The 21,320-nt window shown below is 35.4% G+C and overlaps 1 protein-coding gene and 1 long non-coding RNA gene across 3 annotated transcripts in view; one reads left to right on the forward strand and one right to left on the reverse strand.

The window, feature by feature from the left end:
• Window positions 1-15,260, forward strand: part of LOC112657270 (uncharacterized) — a 74,681-nt gene extending 59,421 nt beyond the window's left edge. For both annotated transcript variants that reach the window (XR_007412371.1, XR_007412370.1), the window contains exons 5-7: window positions 2,223-2,362; window positions 5,153-5,265; window positions 13,778-15,260. This is a non-coding gene — a long non-coding RNA (uncharacterized LOC112657270). The remainder of the gene's footprint in view (window positions 1-2,222; window positions 2,363-5,152; window positions 5,266-13,777) is intronic.
• KCNH5 (potassium voltage-gated channel subfamily H member 5) overlaps window positions 1-21,320 on the reverse strand; it is a 273,366-nt gene that overhangs the window by 63,834 nt on the left and 188,212 nt on the right. The window contains exon 9 of the mRNA XM_025443239.3: window positions 6,341-6,593. Within this exon, the coding sequence (XP_025299024.1) occupies window positions 6,341-6,593 (253 nt within the window). The remainder of the gene's footprint in view (window positions 1-6,340; window positions 6,594-21,320) is intronic.

Genomic DNA, 21,320 nt, shown 5'->3' on the forward strand with positions numbered 1-21,320 from the left:
GAACAGAAACAATTATGAAAACAGTTTAATGGCAAAATAAAGTGCTAGCTAATGTGGATAACTGAACCTTGCTGAGATCCTATTTAAAGGGTCCTATCACAGATAACAGAGACAAAAATGAGCAAGATGTTTCAGGTGTTTATAGTGCAGTAGGAGAGTAAAGATGAAAGCAATGGGGCACCTGGGTGGCTCAGTGGTTGAGTGCCTGCCTTTGGCTCAAGGTGTGATCCCAGGATCCCAGGATGGAGTCCCACATCGGGCTCCCCGAAAGGAGCCTGCTTCCCCCTCTGTTTATGTCTCTGCTTCTCTTTGTGTGTCTCTAATGAATAAATAAATAAAATCTTAGACAAAAAAGACGAAAGTAGAAAGGACTAAGAACCCTGTGTAAGCATGCAGTGGAAGCCCAGAGTAGAGGTGCCGAGTCCAGATCAGGGCAAGAAGGAAAAGAATGAAAGAATACGAGGAAACAAGAGACAGGACAACTAAAGAGAGGAGAAAATGTGTTCAAAACAGGGAAGCAGTATAAGTAAAAGCTTGCCAGTAAGACAGAACTTGGTGATACTCAGGAATCTTCCTGCAATTCAACACACCATGAAGCATTTAGGGTCAGGGAATGGTACCAGTCACGCTGGACAGGAAACAAGACCAAAATGGCCTCATAGGCCATCCCAGAAGTTACATTTTATACCCAGTTTGCTAAAAAGTCCACCTTAACGAGAAGACCAACATGATAAATATATTTCAGAAAGATTATTTTGCAGCCACATAAGAATTGGAGGTTGAAGCTGATGACAGATTGTGAGCTAACAGATCTTTCAGATGGCAGCTACAGCCCAGGACCAAAATTTTAAGAGCAGTTATCATGGGAAGGGATATCCAACATAGGATAAAGAAATAATAAGGGGATAGAATAAACAAAACTTAGTGTTGAAGGATGATGGAGAGAGAATTTTAAGTTGAGTCTAAACTACTAGATTGTTAAGATTTATATTGTATCCCCAAATCTACAGACTAAAGAATTTTAAAGTGTATCATTTGAACCATGTATAAATGATGTCATAATCACTACTTCAAATTTTTAAAATAAGACAAGCATGCAATCTTTTTAAAGCAAGTAACTAGTTTGACCTTTATGAAAATGTCTGAATTAGCTATGTTCATCATCATAAAATGTACAGCAAATCTACTTGGTTCATGTTCAACATCTCAAAACACAGAAACGTGGATGCAAAAGAAAATAATTGTCTGGCACTTGGGAAAAGCCCTTTTAAAGGACTTAAAGTGTGAAACACTTGACTTCTAATAGCAAGTATACAGGATGAAACCTTAACCATAGCATAGAAGTCACATTTTCACAGATTCTCAAAATAGCAAAATATTATTCATTCATATCTCGGATTTTTTTCTTTTTTGGGATAGAAATAAGTAGATTTTGAATTTTGAGCACAATAATTTTTAAGTTTTCTTTGATAATGCAAAAAATGTTTCTAAATAACTGCTTCTAATTAAAATGAAATCTTAACTCAGATACTAGAAATTACTTTTTAAATTATTATTTAACTCTGTATGCCCCTGCCTCACTTGTGCTTTACCCCAACCCCATAACAGTATCTAACCCCTCCATCCAAACTCTATGTAAAGAAGCATAGTTCTCTTGGGGAATTTAAGGTTACAATTAAAACACTTAGATACAGATTGTTTTATTTTTTAAAAAGATTTTATTTATTTATTCATAGAGACACAAAGAGAGAGAGAGAGAGAGAGAGAGGCAGAGACACAGGCAGAGGGAGAAGCAGGCTCCATGCAGAGAGCCTGACGTGGAACTCGATCCAGGGTCTCCAGGATCACACCCTGGGCTGCAGGCGGCCCTAAACCACTGAGCCACCAGAGCTGCCCAGATACAGATTGTTTTAGATTAATAACTCCAACTCTATGATTCCAGTAATCAGTAGACACAGAAATGACAAAATGTGAATGTAGTGAAATATCTTAGGTGCCAGGTCTATCGTTCCCAGGGATATGTCACTTTTATAGCCCTTACAGGTACAATATACCTCATGGAGACACTTAAAAGTAACCTGGCTATTTTAGCCACACCAAGAAATCTGTTCACATCAAGTAATTATAAGGTAGGAACTTAAAAGCAAGAAGATATGAAAGGATATAAGATATTATGTATGCATCATGAACTTAATTTGGAATTCTTTGTGTTTCATAAAAAGTGGGAAGGCTGAAAAGAAAAAGGTGGAGGTGTAGAAAGTGAAAGAATTTCAACTTGGAAAAAGACATGACCTACAATTATGTTCACCTGCCTTATTTAGAAAAACATCTTGAAGCCATCCTTCAGTGTTAAAAGCAGAAGGTATTTGTTGACTACATTTTTTTAATCTTTCCATTAATTAGTTATGGTTCAGGACTTATTCATTAAACACTTAGCATTTTTGACACACTAAAGAATTAGTACCTACCAAGAGACTATTTAGAGGCAAAGATCCAAAACAATGAAACTGCACCTGTTCTTTGGATTCAGCAATTTTAATTAATTTTCAAATGACCTCCCTTCTCTACATTTCCACTGGCAAATGAATCAGTGTAAAAGAGTGCAAGGCCTGCTTATTTCTCCTATCAGGCCAACTGAGATAAATTCTCATTTTTCTGAGGTATGCTCTGATGTGAGATGTTATTTCTTTCCAACACTTACAAGGCAAAAAAAAAAATCATTAGATATGATGAAAAAGGACACATTTCAATGTTAAAAGCCACCATTCACAATGAAGATACAGCAGTTATGAATATCTCTGTACCGAATGACATACCAGCAACCACTATACAACACAGACTACAGGAGATGCAAGGAAACACAGATAAAACACATTAGTAATAAGACACATGAACACCCATACATCATGTTTTTCACAAATTGAAGATTTGTGGCAACACTGCATTGAGCAAATCTATCACCATGTTTTTTCCAACAGCATTTGTTCACTCTGTATCTCTGTATCACACTTTGGTCACTCTCCCAATACTTCAAACTTTTCATTATCAGTACATATTATAGCGACTTGTGATCAGTGATTATGATCCACTGAAAGTGCAGCTGATGGTTAGCAACTTTTTAGCAATAAAATATCTTTTAATGAAGGTATGTACTTTTTCCTTAGATATAATGCTATTGCACACTTAGTGAACTACAGTATAGTGTAAACATAACTGTCATATGCACTGGAAAACCAGAAAATTCATTTGGCTCACTTTATTGTAATATTTGCTTTATCGTGGTGGTCTGAAACCAAACCTGTAATACCTGACAAAGTTTATGTAGGCAGAAGACCCAATCAACTTACTCAATAAGGCAGAAAACCTGGAAATATATATCAAACTGCACACCCTGATAATTTTTGCAACTTTTCATGAAGTTTATAATTATTTCAACATTAAACTACAAAAAATGAGAAGAGGAAGAAGAAAAAACAGGAGGAGCAGGAAAGGAGTGGACAGTCACCAAAATGTAAGGAGTGACACTATTGAATTTCCCTCTTCCTTTCCCTTTCTTAAAACATTGTTAAAGCATGTTGAGTGTTAAACAACCCTCTCATTCTTCTTTTAATCATAAAAGAAAGTACTCTAATTTAAGAAATCTTAAAACATGCATCCTCAATGGAAACCACAAGACTAAGTCACAAAATGGAAATCACAGGACTAAGAAGTCCCCAAATAGAGCTGGAGTGAGGCTCTACAAGTCAAAAGGCTGGCTGTTAGGGAAAGACTTTTCTGGCAGGTGCCAGGCGGGGCTTCAGCTGCCTCCAAAGTGGACCTGCACATAGTGTGAACACAAGGGCAGTCTGTCTATGGCCTCACACTCCCTCCCCTGCAGAAGGTCACCACAAGTCCACACTCCTAATCCACAGTGTCCTCAGACTGCCTCTTCAAGAAACCCAGGTTGGCAGAAGGCTCTAGACCAGAACAGAGTTCTCAAAGCTTGTCTCTGCATCTGTCATGTCATCACTGAACCAAACCACAGACTCTTGTAAGACAGTGTCTTTGCCTGTATCCACAGCACCCAGGCAGCCCGCCAGCTCCAGCAGCCTCTGCCACTGGCTGCACCTCCCTGCCTCACCCACTTACTTCCGCCCGGAGAGAGCACTCCTGGGTCCAAATTTTTTTTAAAACAAAAATTGTCTGACTGCCCTTTAGCTGAATTAATCGATGTTAGAGGTCCATGGAAAAAAAGGAAAGAAAAGTTGCCAGGGAAGAGAAAGGTGTGGATATAATATGACTCATTAAACCAAGAGATGAAAAGTCTCTGCATCCCAATTTTTTTGAAGAAGATAAACAAAAAACACACAAAGAAATAAAATGTGACAGATATATGATGAGGCTGGTCCAATATCCAGGGGCCCTGTGTTCACTTTTACTATGTCACTGTGCAAAACCAGCTATCGTTTTATTTTAAAATGAAAAGAAAATGCATTTTGTCTCACTTGAGCAAATGATTCCAGCTTAACAGACCCAACCCAGACGCACTGCACCTGGGGCTTTCTCCAGCCTTCTTTTTAGAAAATAAGTTACCAAGGTGAAGCTGTGATGAAGAAAATGGGGCAAAGCAAACAACAATGAGTACAGAGCTGAGGTAATTCATCACAAGGCAGATCTATTTTCCTGTATATCCAATGCCTTCCACCCACCATTGACATGAACATGCAGGAAAAGAAAATACACCTGTTTCGGGTTTGTGTTTTATCCTCTTCTTTAAGCAAACAAGAATGGTTGTTGTGTGTATATGCTTCATTTTACCACAAAGGATTGTTCTGGCAAAATGTACACTTTTTATGAAGGATTATATATAACTCCTTTATACTCCAGGAAACAAAGCGGAACAAGCACTAAGTAGCATTAAACACACCCACAGTGCTGACTCTAAAGTGCTGTATGAATTTCTCTTGCAAAAATTACAAATAAAAATAGTTCCTAAAAGAGATTTAACCTAAACTGTATTATTTCTCAACAGTTAAGGAGAGGTTTCTAAAACAATAGTGTTCAGTCAGTTGAAATCCTTAACCATTTTCTATAATTCTTACAAATTTTACTGAACCTATTTTCCCACGTAGGGTCACTGCTTGCTTCTTAATTCTCAATTCTCTTTTTTCAGGTAACTGCCTTTTGAAATCAGTTCTTCATTTTTGTGCTGGATTTTGCTTTTGCAGCTTCTCAAATACATAAGCCAATCTTTGACTTACAAGAATAAGTGGCATTGATGCTATGGTAGGTTGACCTCAGTAGCTAAAAAATCCAATAGTTTAAAAATTGAGCTCATTTTTCATGAGACATAAGCCATGAAAAATATAATGAAAATAGAGTTGACATCCTGCAATTCTAACTTCTTTTACTTGAGAGAAAAACAAGGGATGATTCTCTTCTGACCTCATTATTGCTTCCTTTTATATCTATGTGGACTTCATGAACCTGCTACAGAAACTTGAGCAGAAATGCTAAATGGTACTTTAGATATTTACCATTATATTTTAGATATATACCTATATATATATATATATATATATATATATATATATAGTCTCAAACATATAATTTCCTCAAAATTTTATTTACATACATGATCACTGCCTTTTTGTTGCTGTTGTTGTTGTTGTTAATATAACCATCTACCGGGTCTCTGAATTTTTGGATGAATTTTTTAGCCAAATAATTTTCTTGGTTCATGAATGAATAGAATCAGCTTTATAAGCCTAAATTTACTTGTATTGTGATTACTCCAATATAATGGATCAAACTCACTCCCTCATCACTTTTAGTTCATTCCTTAGGTGTACTGTGATAAATGAGGCAGAAATATTTAGAACAAGATGATCTGTACTCAAGTCTTAACTCATTTGCTAACTAGCTGGGCAAGTCACTAAACTTTTCTGGTCCTCATTTTGCTCATCTCTAAAGGAAAGTGTTCAGTTAGACAGGTTCCATGGTCCCTCTGAGACTAACAACCTAGGTTACTAACCTGAAAATACTTCCACAAGCCATTTTCACACTTATCAAAACCAGGAGGTACAGTCACCTTAGGCTACGATCAGCTCTAATCTAAAAGATATTGTCCTACTATTGCCAAAGTAAGTTTAATCAAACCCTTGTGCCGCCCATTAAGTTGTGACCAATACTAATGCTCTTTGCTGAAAGAGCATTACTAGTTTTCACTAAGATTCATCATCTCATTAGTGACCCAATTTCCAAAGTCACTAAGCAGAGGAAATTTCTCTTAAGAAACCCAAGAAGCAAGATCTCTAAAACTGTTACACATTTGCTACTACATTAGGAAAGTTCACAGTACCTAAAATAGCCACCACCTCATCATCCTGGATGACTTCCAAGGATCCTGACACCACAAAGCAGAGGGCATCCACACTTTCTCCAGCATGGTAAATGAGGTCCCCAGGAGCACAGTGAATAGTCTGGAACTCTACCGCCAAGGCCCGCAGACACCCGTCGCTGGCCAATCGAAAAGCAGGATGTTCATTAAAAACCTTCCGGTTTAGATGAACACAGATATCAGCTCTCATGTCCTTGGGACAGATGGAGAGAACCTGAGGAAAGTGAGAAATGAATAAGTGAGAAAAAAGGAGAAAGGTATATTTCAGGGAAAAAAAAAAAGGCATCCAATAAATATTTATTGACTGTGACAAAGTCTGTAGCACATGGTACTAGATACTGGGAATGCAAAGTTAAAAGACATACTTCTGCCCTCAAGGACCTAATAACCCAGTGAGATGGGCTGATGAGCATATAGACTATTATAATACAGTACCACAAAGTAAAGCTTCTAGAGGGGTATGGATCTCCCCATAGAAAGAACAGACTCTTAAGGTGGTTGGGAAGGGTTTCAGAGAAAAACCTGATATAATTTCCTCAAAGAGCCAACTAAAACAGGGCATTCACATTCATTTTAGTCTAGTCTCTGTTTTAGAGTTTTTTCATACCTGAACCAAAATTCAGGATATTGTACCTAACTCCACACTAGAGGTGGGTTCATATTAATCAATTTGCAGAAAATACAATTAACAAAAGTATCCTTGTAACTTGACAGGCTGGCACTGGCTGATATAACTCTTGATGTGTGTCTTTTTTCACTCTGAAATATTTTCATTTTACAAATAAATTTTAAGTCCAGGGAGTGAAAAGGGTATTCACTAGCCTTCTGTAGGGCTTAGACAACTGGAAGTAGCACAACTGGCAAGGTGGGACAATTACTGCATGGCAGCCCTTGCTCATCCTGGTCTTTGACTCCTGAAGACTGCTGAGGGAAACAAGAGAATTCAAGCTCTAGGCATCCTTCAGAAGAGGGTATAAATAGCAGAAACATGCATAGGTAGCTCTCTAAGAGTCAGAGAGCTCTTATTGCCTGTAGATTTTAGACAGGGCAGCTAAAGACCCTGATTAAAATGGACATTATCATCACATTTCATCAGAGCATCATCAAGCAAGATGTGATTACCAGAAGTCAGTACCACCCACTTTAAAGATGCATGTACAAACTCACTTAGAATTCTCTCCCAAACCCCTTGTTAAACTATTCCTTATCAGAAATGTTTTTCTTTGATAGGCTTTCAACCCATCAAACTGAAGTCTAAACTTATCTTTCTCCACTAACTTATACTGAATAAAGTTTTAATATGAAACAGTTTTCCTTCCTGTATTACATGCATTGTAACCTTTAAAAAATGCCCTAAGGTTTGAAATATCCTGAGTATTCCTTTCATTTGGGGCTCACTATCATTGAAAAGTTGGCTGCTTCCCTGTGTAGAAGATGAGTCCCTCATAAATGTGAAGACCATTAATTAAAGTCACTTTCAGTATCCCTTTCCTTAATCTTTCCTAATACTGCCCATATTGTTTTGTAACACTTAAGCAATTCTGTGGGGTTTTTATACTCCTTTGAATTCCCATAGGGAGTAGGGATCAACTCATCTATCCCTAGATCATCTAGAAAAATCTCATGTTTGAGGAAAAAATGCCTAACAGAGTTTTAGAAGCATTAGTACTTTCCTTCTATATCAGTTGTTTTCCATAATAATATAATGTTTTCTTTATTATATTGACCTTTAATGACTTCTGACAACATTAGTCATCCCATAGATCCTTATTGAGTTCTATGATGGGGCACACCACTGCATTACCCTTGGAACTAGAAGGGTAAATAAGACACTATCTTTGCCTTGAAGGAGCTAAACATAAAGTAGGGGGAGGTAGACATGTACAACAACAATTAAAATACGATGAGAAAAGTGCTAGCATAGGGCATGGCCAGGGTGACATGGGAGCCCATGCAGTCTAGGAATCATTACTTATGGCATAGAAGTGCATAAAAGATCAAGCTCAAGAAGACAAGGCTGGGTGAAAATCTATCACTACCTGTTTAGCCTAAATTATTTCATCTCTCTAAACCTCATCTGTGAAATGGGATGATAGTCCTTATTTCATAGGCCCATTGCAGGAATTACATGAAAGGGTTTTGCCCAGTTTAGCCTTGCACATGGCTGAGACTAAAGAAATGTTGGCTTTTATCATCCCTACTGAACACGAATATTTTACATTATTGCATTAGCTCTCTGCAATAGTTTTCTGCAATTTGCTTTTCTTCCGTTTTCTACCCCAGTCTGAATTCTGTACCTTGACTGTTTGATGAGATTTCAGGCAAAATTAATAAAATATTTCAGAATGAACCTGAAGATATTTTAAGCTCTAGCTAGTGTGAATATTTTCCTCTAGTTGAAGATGAAACTAGTGCTAGAAAAGCCAAAAAGTAAAAATAACTTTAAAATACATACACATGCATAAACATTACACTGAATAGCTTTATGGGAAATGGATCATTCTGTTTCTATTCCATTTACCTTACAGGATTTTTAATGTTTTAGATTCATTTTGGTAACAGTCATTTTATGTCCTAATTATTTCTTTCAGGATTTCATGCTGCAAATGAAATCTTCCAATGTTAGCAATATTCTCTGTTCAGTGGCATGTTGAAAAAGGATTTTTATTTCATTTTAAGTACATCTTTCCTTTTTCATTTCACTTCACTTATGACACTGAGTCATTTATTATTTTTATTGATGGTGTGTACTTAAGTCCTAGATGTCATAAGGTGACAGGTTAAAACTAAGTTGAAATAGACCCAAGTCATATCCGGTGGCAAGCTCTCTCCCTATCCATGCTGTTTTATTTTTTTGTAAATGAAAGCACTAATAAGTGTCTTAGGCAAGGCAAAATTTAGTTTTAAGTGATAAAATTGTCATTCAAGACTACTCTAATACCTGCCCCATTAGTCCCAATTTCAACATACTCTGCCTTGAATGTCATATCCAGTCTCTTGTGGGTAGGTTCCCTAATGGGTATCTTAGAGTTACAAACAAATGAAATTACATTTTGGTACAAAGCATTCATATTAAAAGTGATTATTTATCCCCTTTTCATGTCAGGATGGTTATAAATTAGATTCTTAATTAAGACAATGAATAAGTTTTCTCTTTGGAAGAGCTATAGCTCTATATAAGGAATCATTTTTAAAATTCTGCAACCAACCCTGAAAAAAGTAAAGAATGTCATGATCTGAAAAATAAAACTTTTTAAAATTTATTTATTTATGATACCAAGGGCCCACTCAGTCACTCATTTAACTCATAGCTAGTGAAAGTTAGTTATGCACTAATTATATGCTGGCTACTATGCAGGCCCTCCAGATCCAAGAGCAAAATCTCTCATAGTACCAGCCTCCATGGAGCTTCCAGTCAGGAACAGCTTGAAAAATCACTGTTCTTAGTCCAGTGCCCCATTTTCCAGATAAGGCAAATATACTGTATAAAGATTATGTGGTAACATCTCGATAAGTTAATAGCAAAACCCAAAACTCATGCATTCCATTTCTTAAGCCATGCTTATATGCACTAAAGCTCAACCAGGAATATAATGTAACATCTAGCACTTTTTAATGTTTTCTGGTTCTTTGCATATGACAGAAATATAAATGCTGATTTCTGAAAATCACTTAAGGTCCTACTAATCAAAATATAGTTTACTTATTAGGAAATCACTGGTGTGACCACTTCCACCATACCAAAGAACAGCCTAGATTTCTTTGCAGGTTTGTATCCATTTCTAAACACTTCTAATTTTAGCTGCATATTTCAGTGTGTTGGTAAAGACATAAGGATGCATTGACAAATTATTTATCTCATTACTATTTGTTAAAAAAGAAGTCATCTCATTTGAAATATAAGTTTTAGTGCATATGGGCAAAGGACCTGAACTAGATATTAGCAAGGAGTAAACACATTTGATAAATATCACTTTCCCCATCACTGTTATCCATTATAATATTAGTAATGTTGCAAGAGCTTAGAAAAGCAAGCCTAAATACTTTAATTAGAAACCAAAGAGTTAAGTCAAGATTCTCTAAGGAAATAGTTGACTAGAGAAATCCCAAAGAAGGCTTTATCCTCTCTGTTATCAACTCTTTGAATATATTTAAAAATGCATCTTAACAATCACTATATAAAATGTAAGATATTTACATATGTATATACCATTTTCATAAAACCTGAATCTCCAAACCTCTATTTCTGTTTACCCCACATCACATTATAATCATTTCCCATGCCATGAAATACTGATTTAAAAATATAATTTGAATCATTGCTTAATACTCCATCAAATAATCATGACACAACTTAACAACCGCATTCTAACTGGATATCTGGATTTGTAGTTTTCCCTTTCATAAATCAAGGTATAACAAATACACCGTGCCTCTGTCAGATTGCCTGAGGACAGATTCTTTTAGAAGAAAAATAGCGGACAAAATATAAAAACCATTTTCAAGGATCTTGCCAAATCGTTTCCCGGAAAAGTGTATCAAAAAAAAAAAAAAAAAAAGAAATTACCCTCTAACCCAGTAGTGTATGAGAATCACCTTCTCCTCAAAATCTTAATTTGCATTTGAAAAAAATGGCAATTTTACCTGAAACAAAAATAGAATGTTACATGGCTTGTATGGAATTGTACATGGGACTACAATGAGACATAGGCTGAGGGCTTGAAGGTTAGTGGAGGTAGTTTCCTACCACTCACTACTCCCTGGTTCAGTGACAAGAGACTGCTCACTTTTAATCAATCTATATCAAATTTCTAATATGAAAATGAAGATAATAGTGATAATTCTATTATAAGTGTCTGAAAGTACTGAATAAAACTAGGCTCCCCTTTGATGTCTCTCACTGCTCTAAAATAAATTATTTTGTTGATTATCTACAGACTCTTATGCCAGGAGTCATATAGTATCAGTTATTTTATTTTATTATTTTATTTTTTTTTAGTGTCAGTTATTTTAAATAATAATTGATAAGTGAAGATGACCCCCTTGTTCTCTTTCTTAGGAAAAAGGAATAAATGCATTAATGACATTTTGATAGGCAATGAAGTTACCACTGACATTCAAAGTCCCTGTTTCCTTTGATGAAATTAAGTTATGCACTGCTAATTAATCTCCCCTCACCGATCCAACTGAATTGGTATTAAATTAGTGAAAATCAGTGGAGAGAGTAAGCCAAGTGACATTTGCACATAAAACATTTTTACAATCCTTCTTGGGAATGAGGAGCTCAAAGACTGCCAACAAATGAAGTAAAGTTCTCTACAGGAATTCGGTTCTCATTCATTTTATGGGAAGAAAAGAAAGTTCACCTTTTTTTTTTTTTAAGTATAACCAGGCAATCATGCAGACTAAGGGAGAGCAGTTATCTAGCGGTTAGTCTGCCAATTTCTGGGGTATCCAAACCCCCAAAGAATTAACTCAAGAACAATGTAATGAAATAAAACCAAAGCAAATTAACTTCCATTATTTAAAAGTAAAAGGTCATATTTAGTAACAGAAGACTGGTATAACCAGCAAGAGATTATAGTTTAAAATTCATAGGATTCCCTTCAGAGATAAATTTTCTAAAAATAGACTACATATACAAAAGTGAGACTTAAGATTTTTGTTTAAAAAAAATGTAGTGAACCAATTCTACCAAATTGTTCATGGTTTTGGTTCTGCAGTAAAGTGGGTAATAAAAAGAAACAAACAGCAGTTTTTATCATCTTTTAACTAGTTAAAGGTGCTGATGTTCTGGGCCACTAACTTTCCAAAGTTAGAGCTCTGATGAAATTTAGAGATTCTATTGTTCTCTATTATTAATCTCATGTCTGTACTTCTTTATGTGCATATGTTTTACTAAATAAGAATATTTTTGCAGAGGACCTGAGTAAACATTTGTCCAAAGAGGATGTACAGATGGCCAACAGACACATGAAACGATGGTCACATCACTAATTACCAAGAAAATGCAAATAAAAATCCTAATGAGTTATCACCTCACACTTGTTAGAATGGTTAGTATCAAGAAGACAAGAGACAGCAAGTATTGTCAAGAATGTAGAGAAATAGGAACCCATGTACACTGTTGGTGGGAATGTAAATTAGTAGAACCACTGTAGAAAAGAGTATGGAGGTTCCTCAAAAAGTTAAAAATAAAAATAGCATATGATCCAATAATTCCACAATTGGGTATTATCCAGGGAAAATAAAAACACTAATTTAAAAAGATATATGCACCCCTATGTTTACTAAAGTATTATTTACAATAGCCAAGATATGGAAACAAACTAAGTGCCCATTAATTGATGAATGAATAAGGAAAATATGGTGTATACACACACACACACACACACACACACACGAATATTACAGAGCCACAAAAAAAGGATGACATTGTGCTATTTGTGACAACATGGATGGACTTAGAGGGTATTATATTAAAATAAGTCAGACTGAGAAAGAAAAATCATAGGACTCCACTTATAAATGGAATCAAAAAATAAAAAGTAGAGTTAAAATTATAGATATAGAAAACAAACTGATGGTGCTCAGAGGGAATAGAAATAGGGATTTGGGCAAAATGGGTGAAAGGAGTGGGGGAGATACATGCCTCCAGTACAGAGTACAGGATGAGTAAATCACAGGAACAATCTGGCAATGATCATTTTAAAGTCACCTCTGACAAATGATGTTCTGGCTTCTTTAAAAGAATGTCCTTTTCACATAAATACAGGTACTTCCATTACCTGACTGTACTGACAAAAGTTGAATATATATATATATATATATATATATATATATATATACACACACATATATATACGAACATGTTTACATATGAATATATATATATATATATATATACACACCCTGAGACCCAACAATTGTACTTCTAGGTTTATGCATAACAGAAATGTGTATACACACACACACACACACACACACACGTACTCTTTTGTGTCAGGTTCATTTTCAACCAACATTATGTTTTTGAAATTCATCTATGTTCAACAAATCTATGTGTGTATGTGTGTGTGTGTGTGTGTGTGTATCTCAAAACACATGAACAAGAGCATTTGTGGGAGCACTATTCATAATAGGTCTAAGCTGAAAATTACACAAAGATCCATAAACATTAGAATAGATACCTACATTGTGGTATAGTCACACAACAGACTGTTATCAACAAGAATGAAAAAAAGAAACATACACATAGCACAGATGAATTTCAACAACATAGTGCTGGTTCAAGAAGAGCCTGACCCAAAAGAGTATATTCCACATAATTTCATTTATATAAAGTTCAACAACTGACAAAAAAAAATTTTAAGGATTTTATTTATTTATTCATGATAGACACAGAAAGAGAGAGAGAGAGGCAGAGACACAGGCAGAGGGAGAAACAGGCTCCATGCCGGGAGCCCAACGCGGGACTCGATCCCAGGACTCCAGAATTGCGCCCTGGGACAAAGGCAGGTGCTAAACTGCCGAGCCACCCAGGGATCCCCCAACTGGAAAAATTAATTTATAGTTCTGGAAGTCAAGATATGGGTTACTCTGGAGGGACAAAGTTGGCTAATGCCTGGATAAAATATGGGTGGGAGCTTCTGGTAATGGGGTTTTGGGGTGCTGGCTACACACATGTGTTCTCTTTGTGAAAACTTATTAAGCTGTTCATTTATAATATAATTTTCCCACATACCAGTATTATACTTTAATTTTAAAAGTTACTTTAAAAATCACACACACACACAAAATACTATGTGAAGAGATGGTTATGTGAATTCGTTTGATTGGAGTAATCATTTCACTATGTATATGGAAAAAAATCATGTTGTACACTTTGTACAATTTTTCTTTTTAAAAAGGTACTTTTAAACAGATAGTTATTGCTTAAAGAAAATGAAAGAAACGGAAATCAGAGCTGCCAAATCAATTATTTCTAGAATGATTGTAATTATGAAAGTTTCTGTCTCAACCTAGTCTTCTTCCAGTAGAGAGAGAAAACTAAAATTCCTAAAGATGTGCATCATCATTCTTTCAAATTATTTATGCAATTTAATATATCTACCCATATTTGTGTGTGTGTGTGTGTGTGTGTGTGTGTGTGTACAACGGGAGAAAGTAAAGATAGTTCAAAGAAGTCAGAGTAGTAAATGAAGCCAAAAGATACATGCGTCGGCCATCTACATGGTATCTAATTCTACAAAGAATTTGAGATCTGATTATTTGATTGTATAAAAGAATATATATACAGGCCAATACACATATACATCTATATATGTGTGTGTATACAGATAGATTAAATCAAGTATATAAAAAATAATTGCTAGAAAATTATGTTGTCTTGAAAAGATTAGGAAATTATTAAGTGGAAGAAAAACTAAAGGAAATAAAACAAAATATCAATATACAAACAATTGGGAACACACCGAAATGTTTTTTCACAACTCTAACACTCATACACAGGTTACAGATATGGTGCATATATACACCTATCGGCATGTTTACGTGCAAGATAACTATGTACTGTAACATCAGAAACTTTTCAGAAAACACTAAGCTCTCCCACTCATGATCCCAATATGCTGACATTTATCAGACTAGATCCTAATCAGTATGTTCTTATTGAGTAAAGTCTGTTATGTTATTACATATAGTTAAAATAGGATAGCAAATCCAGACTGAGCTTTCTGGTAAATTATACCCTCAGGAATTTAGCTCTCTGGGACCACTGGAATAGACAAAAGGGCATAGTTATTTGAATATTTACATGTACAAGTATGCTTTCTAGAGTTTTTTTTTAAGATTTTATTTATTTATTCATGATAGTCACAGAGAGAGAGAGAGAGAGGCAGAGACACAGGCAGAGGGAGAAGCAGGCTCCATGCAGGGAACCCGACGTGGGATTCGATCCCGGGTCTCCAGGATCGAGCCCTGGGCCAAAGGCAGGTGCCAAACTGCTGCGCCACCCAGGGATCCCACTTTCTAGAGTTTTTTAAAACTCAACTATTCATTTTTAAATGATGAATTTTATATGTGAATTATATCTCAATTTTTAAAATAGTGGTGGTTTCAGAAGGGCACAGTAATTGCCCTGACAAGGCATAGAGTAGTGTTCTAGGACAATAAAAAATTTGTCTTGATCTGAGTAGCAGTTATATGGTATATACATATATAAAAACCTATTAATCTTTATGCCTAAGATTTGTACATGTTATGTGTGGATGTATGGGTGTATGTGCACCTTTCTATGATAAAATACTTCATGGAAAATCATTACCATCACCATTCCCAGCCACTAAAAATATTGACATTAGGCAAATTTGGTCAAAATTAAGTTACACTATCTACAGCATAGAACACTGCAAGACACATGACTACCTATCTCATTTAATAATTACATCGTACTGGTATACAGCATTCATTACATGTGAAACATATATATGGAACCATTGAAAACTTGTTCCAAACAGTTCCTGCATGCAGGTTGCCTGCCAATCTTACCAGGAAGACAAGACAAACTGCAGGGAAAGGCTAGCATGTTGCAATATGTAGCAGGTCAGAGGAGGGTATAAGTAAGGAATGTTTGGAGAAAAGTCTACACAAAGGCAGAACAAAACTTGGCTATTTTACAACTAATCAACTTTATGATAGTGAAACTTCTATTTTTCATTTCATCTAATGGAAGCAGCTTTTCTTAAATGATTGGTACATCATTGTGATTTTTTTTCTTTAAAGATTTTATTTATTTATTTATTTATTTATTTATTTATTTATTTGAGAGAGAGAGAAATAGTGGGTGAGAGAGAGCAGAAGCTGGGTGGAGGTAGTCGGTGGGACAGAGGGAGAGGAAGCAGCAGACTACCTGCTGAGCCTAATGCAGGGCTCATTCCAGGATCCTGGGATCATGACCTGATCATGACCAGAGACTTAACTGTTGGAACCACCCAGGTGCCCCTCGTTGTGAATTTCTATCACTAAACGTAGTATCTACTATGCTAATCAAGTTTGTATCCATGTTATTGATAAGACTGTTAAATACAACAGTGAACATTGCTAGCTATTTAATTGTTTACTTAATAGTATGTATGCTGTTACGGTGACAAAAATTTTACAATACTTTTAGGACCAAAACGAAACAAACTTTTCTTATTTGCATGAGCCTATTTAGTAGCACAAGGGAAATATGTGTTTTTTTAAGTTTAAGACATTCCTTTAAAACTCACTAGTATTTTACATAACCTAGAAATCAAATTATCATCTTTTGATCCAGCATGTTATGCTGACATTATTAAAATGACTTTGGGGGAAATAAGCCCTAAATGAGTTTTGGTTTATGTATTACTTATATTGATATTTGTCACCATTGTTTTCATTGCTGGGAAACTAGACATGTCAGTAATCAAACGTATTGCAATTGTCATCATCCAGAAAATAGCCATGGAAACCACAGTAAGTAAAAATGTCCACAAATAGGAGTAAAACTGTCACAGAGCATGTAGGATTTACACATAGCAGATGCCCCTGAACATCATTTATTGCCTCAAGGAACCCTACCAGAGTCCCAGAGACTGCACACATGATCTAATTTCTGTCCAGGGCAGATCAAAGGCAGCAGATAGGTGAGTGTGTTGATGAGATGACCAAGTAAATATTCAAAAGAAAAAGGTAAAGCATAATGATAAATATATGGAAACCACAATTAAAAACAAAATACTATTTATAATTTAAAAATGAAATATTTAGGCATAATCTAACAAAACCTGAACAGGATCTACATCCTGAAAATTACAGAATGCTGACGAAAGAACAAATAAAAAACACTTAAGCTAATGGAGAGAAATCACGTTGAAGAATTGGAAGACCCAACATAGTAAATACGTCAATATGTCTCTCCCCAAACTGATCTATGGTTTTAATGTAATCCTATTAAAATCCCAGTAAGGCTTTTTTGAAGATATAGACAAGCTTATTCTAAAATTTATACGGCAAAGTAGAAGACCCGGAATACCTAAGAATTGGAAAAAGAACAAAGTAGCAGGAATCATTCTACCCAGTGTTATGACATACTAGATAGCGATACTGATCAAGACAGTATGGTATTGGCAGAGGAAGGATAGTCTTTCCAAAAACTGGTACTGGAAATTAGACATACATTGGCAAAGAAACAAAAATATTCAACCTAAACTTCACACTGTACACAAAAATCAACTCAAAATGCATCATGGGCTTAAATGTAACACTATAAAACTTGAGGAAAAAATAAAACTTGAAGAGAATGAGAAGATAAACTACGAACTGAGGGGAAAAAATCACTTGCAAATTACATATGCAACAAGGAACAAATACCTCAAATATGTAAGAACTCTCAAAACTCAACATTAGAAGAAACCCAATTAGAATATGGGCAAAAGACATGAAGAGATGTTTCACTGAAGAGAATATACAGATAAAAAAATAAACACATGAAAACATGTTCAACATTATTATCCATTAGGGAAATACAAATTAAGCCTACAATGTGATATCACTGCATATCTAAAATAAAAGATTATGATAGCCCTAAATGATATGAGGATCAGAGAAACTAGATTGCACATCTACTGCTGGGTATATACAAAATACATCCACTCTGTAAAAGAGAAAGGTGATTTCATGCAAAACTAAGCATGTGCTTACCATATGACCCATAATTGCATGCTTGGGTGTTTAGCCCAGAGAAATGAAAATGTAAATTCACACAAAAACCTGTACATTAATGTTTATAGCAACTCTATTTTACAATAGCTCCAAGTTGAAAATAATGCAAATTTCCTTCAGCAGGTAACTAGTTGGACAAACTGTTGTATGTCTATGCCATGGCATCCTATTCAGCAATAAAAAGGAACAAACATTGATCCATGCAATAATTTGGATGGATCTCAAGGAAATTATGCTCAATGAAAAAAAGCTAATCTCAAAAGTTTACATGATTCTATTTATATAGCGTTCTTGAAATGACCAATTAAAGAGATAGAGAATAGATGGATCAGTGGTTGCCAGGATTCAGGAAGGAGGTGGGGAGAGAAGGGGCTGACGCAGTAAAACGGTAGCACAAGAGATCCAGGTAATGGAACTCTTCTGTATCTTGACTATGGTGGTGACTACATGAATCTACACTTGTGATAAAGTTGTTTGGCATAAAACCACACACACACACATAAGTGTGTGTGTAAAACAAGGTGAAATCTGAATAAGGTTGTTGATTCCTATCAATGTCAATTTTCTGGTTATGAGAGAAACTGGCTGAAGGGTATATATAGAATCTCTCTGTATTATTTTCTACAAGCATGTGAATCTACAATGACCTCAAAATAAAAACTGTTTCTTTTTAGAAACAGCTAAAAGTTTTGTTTCTCTCTTTTGAGGAAGAGACAAAGAGCCCTCCAAACAGCCAGGACCCCTGGAATACAAACTAATAACAGGGTATAGGGTTCATTTCCATGAACACACTTCTATTAAGTGCTACTTTTTATAAAGCCCAAAATACTTGAGAAAGCCACTTGGTAGGAGAGCTGTTCATGTCCCTGGATCTACATGTGCCAGCTTGGCAGTAAGATGAGCTGAATCTCACCAGGGACAATTTTAGTTTGTCCCTCTGCTCCAGGGTAGCAGACCCAATGACAAATTTCTGACCTAAGGCATTAGTCACAACCCAACACGTCAAGGGTTTTAACAAAAAAAATCTTTGCTTTGGGAAATCAATGTGCAACCTTGCATTTTATAACAGAGTTATCTATAATATACTAGTTCCATCTTCTTAAATACCCAGAACACTTCAAAACTTTCTTGCAAATTTCATTTAGACAGAGTTTGGCCCTTGGTGATGTTTTCTACCTCAACAGAATCTTTACACTATTATTTTTCCCTTTAATGAATCCTTTATATTAGATTTGCAAAAGTTATCTAATCTAATACACCAAGGGAGCAGTTTCCAAAAAAAGGGAATAACTCCTTCTCTAAGTTCACAGAGGTCTTCAAAGCACTCTGAAACAGTTTTGTCATTGTTTGCTATTTCATTTGCTCATTGATTAATGGTCACCTATGAATGCCAGAAACAAGCTATGTCTTTGGATGTAGACAAACAACAACAACACACGGTCACTATCTTCAGAAGCTTCTGATCTATTAAAATCTCTTAACCAAAATACAAATAAACAAACAAAAAAACCTCTACTACTTTATCAACGAGATATGAGCAACAGTCTGGGGAAGCATAAAGTGACTTAAAAGATATCTTTCCTACGATGGTGAGCGGCTTCAGGCCTTTTTATGAAAATCACAGTATCTAAAATTTTCTTCGCTGAGTGGCAAACCAAATATTCCACTACTAAGGCTCAAACCCAGCTCAGCAGAGATTTCAATATTGTTTCCTTAGATTCAATTGGTTCAGACTTTGAAAGAGGAAACAACGGTAACAATTTAATCCTCACCAAATCTATACAATGTATGTACTATTCTTTCCATTTTACAAAGGTTATTAACAGATCCATGGTTTGGGTGACTTCAAAGCCCTTTTGCTCTTTCTATAACATACCTTTACTTCTGGATACAGAGATAATTAACATAAATTTATCCCAGGTCAACTTGTGACAGTGTCAGGCACATTTGACTACAGACCCTAAGCCTGATTCAGAATGCTATCTATTATGGCTCTCATAACAGCAGGTGACCTTTTGAAAACACTTCCTAAAAGATCCCCAGACTCTGGCACCTTTTGTAAAACCCAACTACCTGACAAGACCCTCATCATTTTACAGCAACATGGCCATCTATCCACTGCCCTGACCTTTCTAATCTTATATCCTTCCTCCTCCTCAAACTGACCTTTGATCTTATCACACTCACTCTCATAATAAATGCAATCATTTTCTGCATTTAGCTCATGCCCTCTCAAAAGTTTCTCTATTTCAGAGAGACTGACTAAGAAAGCTCATTCCCTGATACAAGGTACAGACTGTCATGGAGCACCGTATTAGAACATTTATAGACTGGTGGTGTGGACAGTTCAGTCATTGTAGAAGTAAATGCCTCTAAACACCCAATATCATATTCACACACACTGTCAGCAGCACTTGCTTAACCCCACTAAGATCTCCAAGCTATTGACCATCCCCAACACCTTCTCTACCAATTTGACCTCTCCTGTCTTCATTTTTCAAATGTCTAGCATAGATTTCTATGGTTCCTTATTGTAAACACTTTGTATGATTCTTTCCCATTATATGTTATCTATGAAAACCCCATCTGTGATTCAGCTCTCTTTGGCTAAATAATATCACACAATTCTGATAAATACTTCTATTTTAAAACAATGAACATAAAATGGGCACTTGTCAATACCTAGGATGTCTACTATATTTTCTGGACATTTACAAGGTATATAGGACATACACTGAAATTTATGATAACAAGTCCATATTCCCCAGTATGCAGTAGGCCAGGTATGTAGTTTAGGGTTTTGTTTTAAGTTGCTTTATTGAATTATAAAACTGTTTAAACATCAGTTCTGTTCTTTTTATTTCATGTTTGATAGGCACGAATTTAATAGATGTTGGGTCTTTATGCCTGTCTTCTCTAATACATGTATGCCCATGGTATATCTCTTTGTGTATTTCAGTTTCATCAATTTTTTTTTTGCTTTTACTTAATTCTCTATATATCATCTTATAACTATTATTATATAATAAAAGATAAAATGTGGGCACTTGTAATTTAGTCTTGCTTGCAAGATTATCTTTTTTCCTTTGTTTATTTTCTGACTTTGATTAGCTCTCTTTCTCTTTCTACACTCATTTTTTGGATTTATGACTGAAGTTCTTCCTTATCTTAAATTTCTTGTTTTACTATATTTAAC

Source organism: Canis lupus, chromosome 8, assembly GCF_003254725.2.
Source record: "Canis lupus dingo isolate Sandy chromosome 8, ASM325472v2, whole genome shotgun sequence".
Classification (NCBI taxonomy): domain Eukaryota; kingdom Metazoa; phylum Chordata; class Mammalia; order Carnivora; family Canidae; genus Canis; species Canis lupus.